At 43.1% G+C, this 13,012-nt stretch overlaps 1 protein-coding gene across 3 annotated transcripts in view; it reads left to right on the forward strand.

The window, feature by feature from the left end:
• Positions 1-13,012, forward strand: part of SETBP1 (SET binding protein 1) — a 269,322-nt gene that overhangs the window by 179,862 nt on the left and 76,448 nt on the right. For all 3 annotated transcript variants that reach the window (XM_030511888.1, XM_030511890.1, XM_030511889.1), the window contains one exon: positions 3,231-6,693. In XM_030511888.1, coding sequence (XP_030367748.1) covers positions 3,231-6,693 — 3,463 coding nt within the window. The remainder of the gene's footprint in view (positions 1-3,230; positions 6,694-13,012) is intronic.

The following is a 13,012-nucleotide window of genomic DNA, read 5'->3' on the forward strand; positions in this document are numbered from 1 at the left end:
CTCACCACCCTTATAGGGAAGACTTTTTTGCTGACATCTAATCTAAATCTTCCCTCCAGAAGTTTAAAGCTGTTCCTGCTTGTCCTGTCCCTACAGGCCCTTGTCAAAAACACCTCTCTAGATTCCTTTTTGGCCCCTTTAGGCACTGGAGCTGCTCTATGGTCTCCCCAGAGCCTTCTCTTCTCCAGGCTGAATAAGCCTGTGTCACAGTCCTCCAATCATCTTTGTGGCCCACCATTAGGACCACTGAGATCAGACAGCAACCCAGGTGGATGCACAGGCTAAAAAAATACGTTAGGCTGCGTTACTTCAACTGACTTAATAGTGCTTTTAGGTAAACTCTCTCCACATATATATTGCAGCCAGTGTAACCCACCCTGCTGCAGCCAAATGATCTCTGGTTGCTGTGCTGCAGAATTGTTTTGGAGTAATATGGACATGTCTGGCAAGGTAAAGCAAATAGTAAATGTTATGCTGGAAGAACTAGCATGAGGACTGTTATGTGCTTGGGCAGACACACAGTTTTGACATCCCGTTTAGGAAATGGAGTCCCCTGATCCGGTAGACTGGTCATGTTTCGAATGCCTGTTGAAATCGGAGTGCTTATCCATGTGATTAAATGCCTCCAGAGTTGGCATCTTTGATGACATAGGCATATCTTTCTCATGAATTTTAAGATAGATGTTGTGGTGGCCTGTGGTGCTGGAGTAATGACAAGACTATCATTAGGGATATGTTGGAAGTTGCATCATCATTTTATGATGTGCAGGCCGAGGAAATGAAGCTAGAGGAGCCAAGCAATATATCAGCATTTATCACTGATACATAGCTGACCTCACAGTTCTGAGCCCTTATTAACAGCCTTAAAATATAGAGCAGAGATTATTGCTCCTTTTAAACTAGAGATCTTTCTGTGTGTGGTGCACTTGGAGGGACTGGGGTGTTGCCCGTGTGTGGTGTTTGCACTTACTGCTGAAAACCTCTTTCTTTTTTATTTTTTTCCTTGCAAATTAAAATTTTCAGGTCATTTAGTTTCATAGCTCAGCATTTTGGAAATAACGTGGGTGTAAAGAGTTGCTTTGATGGCAGCCCGAAGGTTAGGATCTGTGCAGAAACAGCCTGACAATGCCTTGGTGTGGGTTCTGGGGGCCATAAGCCTCAGCCCATCATTTCCAAAGCACAGTACCTCAGGAAGATGACGTTTCATGTGAGGCTTGTGTAGGGGACACCCACTTCCAGCCAAGTGGGACCTCACCAGGGGATGGCACCTCCTGCATATCTCCTTATGACCAGCTGACAGCTGGGAGCAGGAGAAGCCCCAAATGGCTGAGGTAGAATGAAGATCATGAGCTTTGTCATCAGTAAAAAAAACCTCAAAACCATAAAATCTAACTATCACAATTCGGTGCCAGTGCTGCTGAATTCCCAAGGATGTGGACATGGGTGGGCTGCATCTTCCAAAGGAAGGCATCAGCAACATGGGTTGTGGCTGCTGCGCGCTGTGTGGCTCATGCATGGGAGGCTGCTGTGAGGAAGAGTAGGAGGAGGAGGAACAACTGATTCATTCCTCTAGGGCTGTTTATGCTTTTGGCTCTTTTCTCAGGCTAAAGAAGCCGGGTGTCGCTTGCCCGCGACATCTGCAGCTCCACCGCAGCTGCGTGCTTTCATTTTCTCACTCCACAATTCCTGGAAATCTCTGCTTTCCCTGAACATGACTGGTCCATGTGCACAACAGCTGAGCTATCCGCAGGACTTAAGAGTCCCTGATTACTCCTCAGATGATGGACCAGAACAGTTTCATTGTTATTGCTCATTCCAGAAAAGCCACATGACCATTTTTATACGTGCGTGAAGGATATCGCAACATCAAATTGGCAATAACATGTATGTTTACTGTTCACCAAATAATGCTCCATGGGCTTGGGAGTGTTCAGCACTTTTCTTATCCCTCTGACGTTGCTCAGAGCTGGGGTAGCCTCATTTTCCAGCTCAAAACCCTCTTACACTGACAGCCTCCTTGCTCCAAGACTTCTTTTGCAAACACCCCAAACAGGGATCTAATGTAATGTACTGGTAGAAACTTAATTGTAGCAGGGTGTTTGCAGAAACATGAGACACTTAGCAGTTGTTTTCTATTGTTCTTTCCTTAGTTACACATATATTTTAAGTGTCTCATCATTTATTTGGCACTCGGAACAGTGTCATTACAGTTCGTTAACAACAGTTGTTTGCAGTACTAGGTGTACAAATCAGTTGCACAGTTTGATTCAGAGCTTTACAAAACATCCTCCTAAATGTAACAGGAGAAAATAAATGGATAAAAGAGTTCAGTTAACTAAAGTAAAAATAATAAGTATTTTCTTTCTTTAAGAGATTTTTCAAAGTCTCTTAAAGGGTTGCGGCTGCAGCAAATACAATTTCTTTAGCTGAAGGAGGCCCACCAAGAAAAAAAAGTGGACTTTCTTTTCCTCTGTAAGAGCCTTCAGTATAATTCTGCCCTTACTGTAACCTCTGCAGCTTGAGGAGCTGCTGTCGGATTAGAAATCATATTGAAAATATCTCTTACCAACATTGCAAATGGCAGATTATTAAAATGGAAAGGGAGTAATGCAAATCTTGAACCTGCCAAGTGTGTCTCACACACTCGATGCTATGCATATGATTTTAAGCACTAAGTTTGAGGGGATGACTGCTACGTGGAAATTTTACCAAGCAAATCTTTGCGGTTTCTGGATTTATAGGGAAGTTGACCCACAGGATTTCCTCTTGTTTGTTACACCTTTCGGGATAATTCTGCATTTTTTCTTGTTTACAACAATAAGCTTACTTGCTGTTGTTGAGCATCAAGTTCTGTGAGGGATTATTTTTTAGGAAAAAGGGATTCCCACCAGGAGGTTGAATTGCATCATTCATCCATTGAAAGGAAATAATTTACTTGTGGTTTAAATTAAAAATCAATAGAATATGTTTCCTTAGGAATTTTGCATTTGTAGAAATATTTCCATTGTTTTTAGAGTGGGAAAACAAAACAAAACTTGTTTACATTGCGTGAATCTAAATACAAATTTGGGTCAAGTATAAGAAGATTTTATAAAGGCTCCTCACCCTTACAAGGGCATGTGTTAGGAAGAGTTGTCATTTGCTGTACAAATAAGGACCTGCAACCAGGGTTTATGAATGGACTGACAAACTAATATTTTCTTTTCTATTTATTTTCTGCTACCTTCCAGGTGTATGAAAGGCCACAAAAACATCCTACTCTGCACTACGATCCCGGCCTCCAACAAGACTTCACCGGTGACACCTTAAAATCAAAGCACCAGCAGAAAAGTAGCAACCAGCACCACCTTGACTGGTCAACGAGCTCCGACACTGGATCCACTTCTCAAAGTTGCTTCATGAACACAGAACCCAGTCGAGAAGCAATTAGTGCCACCAAGGTCTCCACTCCAGAGCCAGGAGTTTCCTTCAGCAAATCCCAAACAAAGAAGTCCTGCACCAGCACGTGGGGGCAGCTTTCAGCCAGTAGTAAGGAGCTTGCCATTTGCAGTGCGGTCCCATCACCCAACAACATCAGCATGGCCACCCAGCCCAGCAGTGCCTCTGAGTGCAATGGGCTTTTGCCACTTGGTGATCCAGAGGGAAGCATGCAGCTGGAGGTCCCCGATCAGCCCTCTGGGAGTACAAAGAAGAAGTCCAGCAAAAAGGACTTGTTAAGTCAAACGATCCAAACCACAGACATCGAATGGGTGAAGAGTGCTCAGAAAGCATTTGACAGCAAATCCCATGACAGCATGGAAGGGAAAAAGGAGTCTTACTCGATGGAAAGTCTATTGGATACATCACCCTTGAAGCAGAATCCCACTTCTGCTAGCAGTTGTGAAAGCGACACCAGTCACGTACGAATTACTATCCCAATAAAGTCTCCGACAACAGATGCATCTGGCCACAAAAGGAAAAAAAGGCAATCCACAAAATCTTCTATTGAGAAAACTATTCAGGAGAAAAGCCTGCCTCCTGGGCTTACTATGAGCAGTGAAGTAGCAAACAGGACTAGCTCTCAACCAGAGGGAAGTAAAAAAGATCTTAGAGCCACAAAGCCAGGGAAAGTGATCGAAAATGAGTCCCCCTTAGCAGCTATTGACAGCGGCATGCTTACTGACAGAGCTTCCCCCAACAGTGCCACCAGACTCAGAAAACCAGTAGCTCTGACATCCACTCTCCTACCCACCGATCTTCCCACAGCTGGCAAATTATCTGAGGTCCAGCACCCCAAACATGCGGCTAAGCGGCGATGGACCTGCAGCAAGCCTAAATCTATCCTTCGGGAGACCTCCATGACGACATCTGAGAAGCTGATGGTGGAGCCTCCTTCAGCCTATCCCATCACACCATCCAGCCCTCTGTATACCAATACTGACAGTCTTACTGTGATCACACCTGTCAAGAAAAAAAGAGGACGACCAAAGAAACAGCCTCTGCTCACTGTTGAAACCATTCATGAGGGGACCTCCACCAGCCCAGTGAGTCCAATCAGTCGTGAATTTCCAGGAACAAAGAAAAGGAAAAGGAGACGGAATCTGGCCAAGTTGGCCCAGATGGTTCCAGGAGAGGACAAGTCAATCAGTGAACTTAAGTTTCACAAAAAGGTCGGGAAGCTTGGGGTCTTGGATAAGAAGACCATCAAAACCATTAATAAAATGAAGACCCTCAAGAGGAAGAATATTCTTAATCAGATCTTGTCCTCCTGCTCCAGCAGCATAGCTCTGAAGGCAAAAGTCCAGCCACCATCTAGTGCTGGGCCAACCACTATTGATGCCAGACTAGGAAAGCAGATCAATGTCAGCAAGAGGGGAACAATCTATATTGGCAAAAAACGGGGCAGAAAGCCAAGAGCAGAGCTGCAGCCTCAGACAGAAGAACCTAAGACAGCCATCAAGCACTCAAGGCCTGTTTCCAGCCAGCCAGAAAACCCAGCAGTGCCTTCCAACCTGCAGTCACTTGTGGCATCGTCACCAGCAGCTATTCATCCTCTTTCGACACAATTAGTCGGGACTAATGGCAACCTTAGCCCTGCAAGCACTGAAACTAATTTTTCAGAGCTAAAAACTATGCCAAATCTTCAACCTATCAGTGCTCTTCCTACAAAAACCCAGAAAGGAATGCACAGTGGAACTTGGAAGCTGTCTCCACCCAGGTTAATGGCTAATTCACCTTCCCACCTCTGTGAAATAGGTTCTCTGAAAGAAGTCACGCTGTCTCCGGTGAGTGAGTCTCACAGTGAGGAAACCATACCGAGCGACAGTGGGATAGGTACAGACAACAACAGCACTTCTGACCAAGCCGAGAAAAGCTCAGAGTCCCGCCGGAGATACTCCTTTGATTTCTGCACCCTGGACAATCCAGAGGCTATCCCATCTGACACCAGCACAAAGAACAGGCATGGTCACCGGCAGAAACATCTCATAGTGGATAACTTTCTCTCTCATGAGAGTATTAAAAAGCCAAAGCACAAAAGGAAAAGGAAAAGCCTGCAGAACAGAGATGACCTCCAGTTTCTAGCAGACCTTGAAGAACTCATCAATAAGTTTCAAGTGTTCAGGATTTCCCATAGAAGTTACACATTTTATCATGAAAATCCATACCCCAGCATCTTCCGGATTAATTTTGATCACTACTACCCTGTGCCATATATCCAGTATGACCCATTGCTCTATCTTCGCAGGACCTCTGACATGAAGTCTAAGAAGAAGCGTGGTAGACCTGCCAAAACCAATGACACCATGACAAAGGTGCCTTTTTTACAAGGGTTCGGTTACCCTATTCCCAGTGGGAGTTACTATGCACCCTATGGAATGCCTTACACATCAATGCCTATGATGAATCTTGGTTACTATGGTCAGTATCCAGCTCCTTTGTACCTGTCTCACACGCTCGGAGCGGCTTCCCCGTTTATGAGACCGACTGTGCCCCCTCCCCAGTTCCATGCAAGCTCTCATATGAAGATGTCCACCACTGCCAAGCATAAAGCGAAACATGGAGTGCACCTGCAAACACCTGTGGGAATGGGCCTTGGAGACATGCAGTCCTCTTTGGCTTCTCCAAAGGTTGGAGGAACAAGCCTCTCAAGTGGCCGACTTCACAAAAGGAAACACAAACATAAGCACAAGCATAAGGATGAGAGGATATTGGGGACTCATGAAGATCTGAGTGGTCTCTTTGCTAGCAAGCCCACTAGCTTCTCTAGCCATGCGATCAATGAAAGGCTAAGCGGCTCAGATAAAGACCTCTCCTTGCTGAGCGAGAAAAGCAAGCATAAGGAGAAGCAGAAGCACCAGCATTGTGAAACCGGACACAAAGGCTCAAAGAGTAACTTTGAAGTGGATACGCTGTCTACGTTATCACTTTCTGATGCCCAGCAGTGGACACAGAGTAAAGATAAAAATGACTTAAGCAATGATCCCATTGACTCTTGCACAAAGAGATACTCTGGTAATACTGAGAGTAATGGAAGGTCAGAGTCCCTGGACATGTTTGGTGAAATGAATTCCTCAAGTGAGAAGCGGGACAATGATTCAAGTGGGAATAGAAGAAGAAGCTTTGAAGGGTTTGGAACCTACAGGGAAAAGGACATTCAGCCCTTCAGGACAAATAGAAAGGATAGAAGTACTTATGATTCTTCAGCCTCTTCAGGTAAGCTCTACTTTATTCTATTTTATCTTATTGCATTGGAATTTTAATGTTGAACAAAGAGGTACTTGCCATTTACAGCAAATATTTTTGAGTCAATAACTTCTTTTTTTTTTTTTGTATTTGACTCTCATTCTGCATCCAGACTTTGGGGATATTGACAAGAATGTTGGCCATGCGTTAAGCCAGCATTAAGCCAAAACCTCTTAAAGTCTATAGTTGTTACGCAGCTTTTTTCTAAACATTTGTCCAGCCTTTGTTTATCTGTCATAGCTTGTTCCTCTTCCTCCAAAAATCTCACCATTGCAATCCACAGCAGCAGCAACTATAAGTCCTTTTGGCAAGGTCGGCATCCCTCTTATTGGTGTCTAAGGGGTCGCAGTCGTTGCGCAGCCTTTAGAAGAACAGCCATGGTACTGACCAGAGAGTCTGCTGTGGCCCACAGAGCGCACAAAAGCCATTTGTTGATGGGATGGACCAGACATGTGGGAAGTTGTGGAGCTGGGTCCGTGTCCCATGACTAGTGTGGTGTACTGCTGTTCCAGAGGGACCCATCATGGTGATAGTTGGGCTGAACGTATGGAGATCCCAAGTATAATCCTAGCATAAATCTGTCACTTCCAGCAGGCAGGTGTCATGTAAAGTAATCATTCTGAGCATTGAGTGGCAGTGGGAAGGGACTGGTGTCATGGAAACAATAAACCCTTGACAATTGACTGAAAGGTTTTGAGACTCATGACTTACGTATATAAGCTGAGTAGATGAGGAGGGAGGAAGCTCCTTTAGATTCCTGAGGACATCTGTTCCTCTCCTGCAGAGGGGGAAAAAAAGGGAATCTGGCTCTTGTCTGAGACTGCATTGTACTTTACAATAGGAAACTGCTTTCGTGATGACACATAGGCAGGTGTTTTGCTGCAATATAAATGAATTTAGCTTGGGAGCAAGCCCAGAGCTCCTGCACCATCAGGTATTTATCACAAAGCAGATTTCACACTTGGTTCTGGAAAAGGGCAAGCTTTACTGCACCAGCCTGCAGCGGATGGGAGTCTGATGTGTTAAAAAAGAGCTTCAAAGAGATGTAATTCATAGCCTCCAAAATGAAAAGAGAATCAGCTGAGAACACAGAGGGAGCAGAGAATTTGTGTAACCTGCTAATGAAAGGCTCTTCAGTTTTTTATTGACTTGTAACTGATTGAGATCCAAAGACTGTTCATGCTTAAGCCCACCTAGACATTTCCATTTCCTTCATTAAGACCAGAATCTGGACTATACTAATGAAAAGCACTCTAAAATGAGAGCTTAACCCATGAAAATACTCACATTCATGATACCATATTATATCAGACCAGTTGTGACACCTGGAAATATTGGAAAAGAGGCTGAATTCAGTCACTGGTTGTATCAAGGTTGCTGCATGCCTGATAAAGAACAAAATTATTCTCCACCAAGTGCTGCAGTGCCTATTGCATTGAGGAAGTTGTGCCCTAATCAACAAGGATTAAAAGTCTTCAAAATTTTTAGCGAGCCTATTTCTCAGCTTTTTAGTGGAAGTTGCTGATTTCACAGTTTGATAACAGTTGAATTTGTAGCCTTTTTGCTTTTTGAACAGAAGATGTTTTCTATTTCCCAATTTAACATATTTCACGTTGGTTTAACAAATTGTCCAGACAGAATTCTCAGAACTGCTGAACCCAAATGAGTTTCCAAAGCAGGGGCGTGATCCCCACCATGCTGGCTTGGAAATAGAATTAGTAAAGAAAAAGCCCATTTTATGTTATTTTCCTTCTGTTTATTGTCCATGATGATAAAAACATAAGGTGGAGGGGTAGAACTTGCAGCAAGAGCTCCATCAGATTTAGTGTTTAATTGGTTCTCATTTAAAACTAAAATTATTTTTATTTATTTTTTACTTTTCATGATTACAACTGCACATTGTTCCCCGTAACCTAATCTATCAAGTCACAGATTATGAACTGGTTCCTTCATTGTCAAGCTATTATTTAGATGAAAAAATCATCAGCAGTTAGCTAAGCAGAGCCAGCTAACCAGAGCCATACCTTGCACTACGAGCGAAAATACTAAAACTAAACTTCTCTGCCAAGAAAGGCCTGGAGCCAAGACTGCTCATTAAAACCTAGGAACATCTGTCTGCTTGTGACTGTCTAAGATCTCAGTGCGGCTTTTTTTTTCCTCTCTGCCTTTGACCTTCACTGGGATTCCCAACAGAGGTCTGCACTTGAGTCTAGCCATAACTGTTAAACAGTTCCCACTGAGGAGGGATTAAATGTTTCCATGATAACCTTGACCTTCTTTCTCCTAATTCACCTTCCATTTCCCTGAGGTGCCTAAACAGCACTAATAGCAAAAATAAAGGTAAAAGAAAAAAAAAAAATCCCTATGAGAACATATAGCTCTGTCCCAGGAGGCAATTTCCATAGCCTGATTGTTCTTGCCATTCGGTATTTGTCATTTTTCACAATGTAAAAATAATACATAACAGAGATAAGAGGAGACATCCTGAATATTCAGATGAAAGCTGAAAATAGATTTATATCACAATTTCAGTGTTATCTTTAGTGCATGGGCATTTTGGTATGCTCAGTAACACCATTTGCAGCCTCGTTGTGTATTGCTGGAGATGAAATACAGAGCAAAACCCACCCACACTCAGTAGAGATATGTGTGATAAAGAGTCGTGAGAGAACCATTTAGTGCTCTTCGGCATTCAGGCATTGCAGTTTCTTTCAGTGTAGTTTGCTGGTGCCTATGCCAGTGTATTGTTATTTTGTTATTATCTGTGTAGTACTAACCATTTCTGAAAAGTTCACAGTTCTCTGGTGCTGTATAGTAGCCATGCATATGGTTGAAAACAATTCTTCCATGTAACCTTAAAGCCTATGTACGATCTTATAATCTAGAAAAATTAGGATGTCAAGGGAAGAGTTGTCCCTCTTAATATCAGGAGTTGCTGCCTGCAGTTCTGTCACGAGAAATCTGCACCAAGCATGAAGGATCGCATTAAAAAAGTGCCACCATCCACCTTGGTTGGTCATAGCAAATGTCCATTCCCTATACTGGACTATCACTGGCCATTCATTAGTGGTAACCTTGTGAGCTTTAGCTCATTTTAGGTCTCCTAGGACCTCTTGGGTTTAAACATGCAGCATTAACGATTATGGCTATTCCCCCAGTGCACTGCCTGTCTCTTCACCATTGTTCTGGAGAAACTGGAGTTCTTTTCATAAACACTAATTCATAATCCTTCCCATCTTCCTTCCCATCCACTCCCTGTGACCTGTTGCTTCTGCTGCATTTTTCTGAAATTGCTATTTTTGTAAGATTCATTTCGCTCACCTAATCCTCCTGCATTTAGAAAGATTAATTAATTAAAACTAGTTAAACACTGCTTTCTTATTTGGCTGATGCAGAAGATTAGTCCAGTGGCATCAGTCTGGCCTATAGGAAAGAATACAGCAAGAAGTGTTTCAGACACTGCCTTGCCACAGTCGTACCTTCACTTGGACACATCCAAAACTGAACTTTCAAGTTGTGTGCACCGAGCATTGACCCAGCTGACTCCATCCTTCCACTCCCCGAAGCCAAAGGTACACGTCATGCACTTACAAAACATGGCTGGGGCGCATTCGGTACGCTGTGACCTGAGGCACTGTGCACAGCTGGATGGGTGATCCTTTCATCTGCTCTCTAGTAGTTACTAAAGCCCAGGGTGAGGGACCCAGGGAGAGGCCACAGATTGGTGCCACAGCTGGGCTGGGGAGGTGGAGAGCAGAGCTGTGTTTTACGGAGGTCGTTATAGCAAACTCCACATGTCCTTGTCATGTATCTGCCTGCTTCAGCCTCATACGTGATGCTGAAGAAGTGACTTGCATTGCTGATGAGCAGACTTTATGACATAGTTTGTTCCTAGGAAAAGAGCAGGAATGGCTACCTCTTCCTTATTTCCTTAGGTGGACAAATGAGGAAAAGCTTAACATTTTAAAGTGCATAGGCAAGATGACAATTTGTGTATACGACCTATGGGGCTGTTCAGCCTGGACAACAGAAGCTGCATGGAGACCTCATAGCAGCCTTCCAGTATCTGAAGGGGGCCTACAAAGATGTCAGAGAGGGACTCTTCATCAGGGACTGTAGCAACAGGACAAGGGAGATAGATTGGTTTAAACTGAAACAGGGGAAGTTCAGGTTAGGTATAAGGAAGTTCTTTACTGTGAGGCTGGTGAGGCACTGAAACAGGTTGCCCAAAGAAGTGGTAAATGTTCCATCCCTGGTAGTGTTCAAGGCCAGGCTGGACAGAGCCTTGGGTGATGTGGTCTAGGGTGAGGCGTCCCTGCCCATGGCAGGGATTTGGAACTAAATGATCTTAATGTCCTTTCCACCATTAACTATTCTATGGTTCTTTGTCCTAATTACAACCATTGCAGGCCAGGGTATACCTGGGGGTGAAGCAGAGGTCAAAAGTCACTATATGCAGGACTCTATTTCTGCCTGTCTTTATTATGAGACTAATCAAGGTCTGTGCTACTTCACGCTCATGGTATTTCCGCCTCTTTTTTTTTTTTTTTAAACGATGATTACACAGGTAAAGATTGCCTTGCTTGCATATTGGGCATCATGGCTCAAAGATCAGCTAATAAGTACATGGGTTTCATCAGATATAGCACAGACACCATGCACAGTAAATTTACAGGAATATGAAGTTAATCATATGCAGCTATCAGGAAGGTAGTAATCACCAGTCTCTGAATGCTGGATAGTTAGCATGACAAGTATGCTTTACAAATTAATGCTTAATTTACCTACAAGCCCCCCACACCTTCCCCCTTCAACATTCAGCAGTGCTACAAATTAATTTCTTCTGATTTGACCTTTCCTCCTCAGCTAGTTTGTATGGTGATAGTTTAACTCTGAAGGAATAAGTACCAGGTTTAGATGGAGGATGAGTATCATGCAGTGAGTAGTATTTGGTCCTATGACTTGAGTGGGAGAAGAGAGGCTGTGTCATGCAAGTGTACATACTTAAGTTGCACTTAGTTAATGCACAAATGTACATTGTAGTTGTTTTAAGTTATTTTCCAATGTCTTTATCTTAAAAGTGCCCTTGTTCCTGTTAAAAAGCCTTACACTGGGTGATTAAACCTTCCAAAAGAAGAGTAGGAGGAATACTGGAGGAAGGGAGGAGAAGTGACAATCAAACAGATGAACAGCATTCATCTGATGTCAGTACAAACACACATATAAGTAACCATGCCCTGCTGAGGAGCGTTATCTATCCAGATGAGATTTCTTCTCAGACAAAACTCCCTTCAAATTCCTGCTGGAATAGGCCATTGTCACACAGGACTGAAGAAATCTCTGGTTCATCCGCTGTGAGAAGTCAAATGCGTTAGTGTGATTTAAAACAGGGCTTGCTATGAGCAAAAACAAACACGATGAAATATCGGCAGAGGCACCACGAGTTTTGTTTTGATTTGAAGGGGGTGTTGTTTGGTTTATTTTTTTAAGGAACAGCATATGCAGTTCTGGACCATTATCTTGAAGTCTTATTCAGCCAGTTTTACACTGAGAAATTATCTGTATTTCAGTAGTGGGTAAGCATATTTGTTATTCTCAATGTATATGGAAAATACAGGTAAATAGGGTTAGCCAACTGCCTTATTAAACAAAGTTTTCTGATTTTTGTACAATAATACTTTCCAGATTATTTTTTAGTAACTCCAGAATGACAGAGTTGTTTCATTATTCTGTAGTGAACACATTATTTCAGTAATAGGGCAAACAGTGGTCCAACGCTATATTCGATGACCACTTCCTCATCTGACCAGCTTAGAGACTAGCTGGATCGTGCATGTATATACACATGGATGGATCTTTACATACTGGAAAAATAGAAAAAAATTGACAATCAGATGATGAATAAAGTTCATTCGATACCTATTCAAACACACATGTAAGTAACCTTGTTTTCCTCAGTAGCAGTATTTGATTCAATGGGACCTATGGCATTACATGTACAGATGCAGAGGCAGGCTGATGCATGGTCAAGAGGTTGGAGACCCATTTTCCATGTCAGAGTTTTCTCATGTGACTGCAGAAAACTAAGTTGCAGTAAACCTTAGCGCCTGTCTGAGAAAAGGGGATAAAAGAAGATTCCTGCTGTACAGAGCCACGATGAGGTCTGATACACACTAATGCCAAGCGAATGCAACATGGGAGCAGTGGCAATGCTTGAAGTGGGTGGGAGAAGATCCAGACATGAAGTTCACTTGCTGAGGATATATGGAGTATTAGTCACCCTCCCTTT

The sequence above is a fragment of the Strigops habroptila genome, chromosome Z, assembly GCF_004027225.2.
Source record: "Strigops habroptila isolate Jane chromosome Z, bStrHab1.2.pri, whole genome shotgun sequence".
NCBI classification, from domain to species: Eukaryota; Metazoa; Chordata; class Aves; order Psittaciformes; family Psittacidae; genus Strigops; species Strigops habroptila.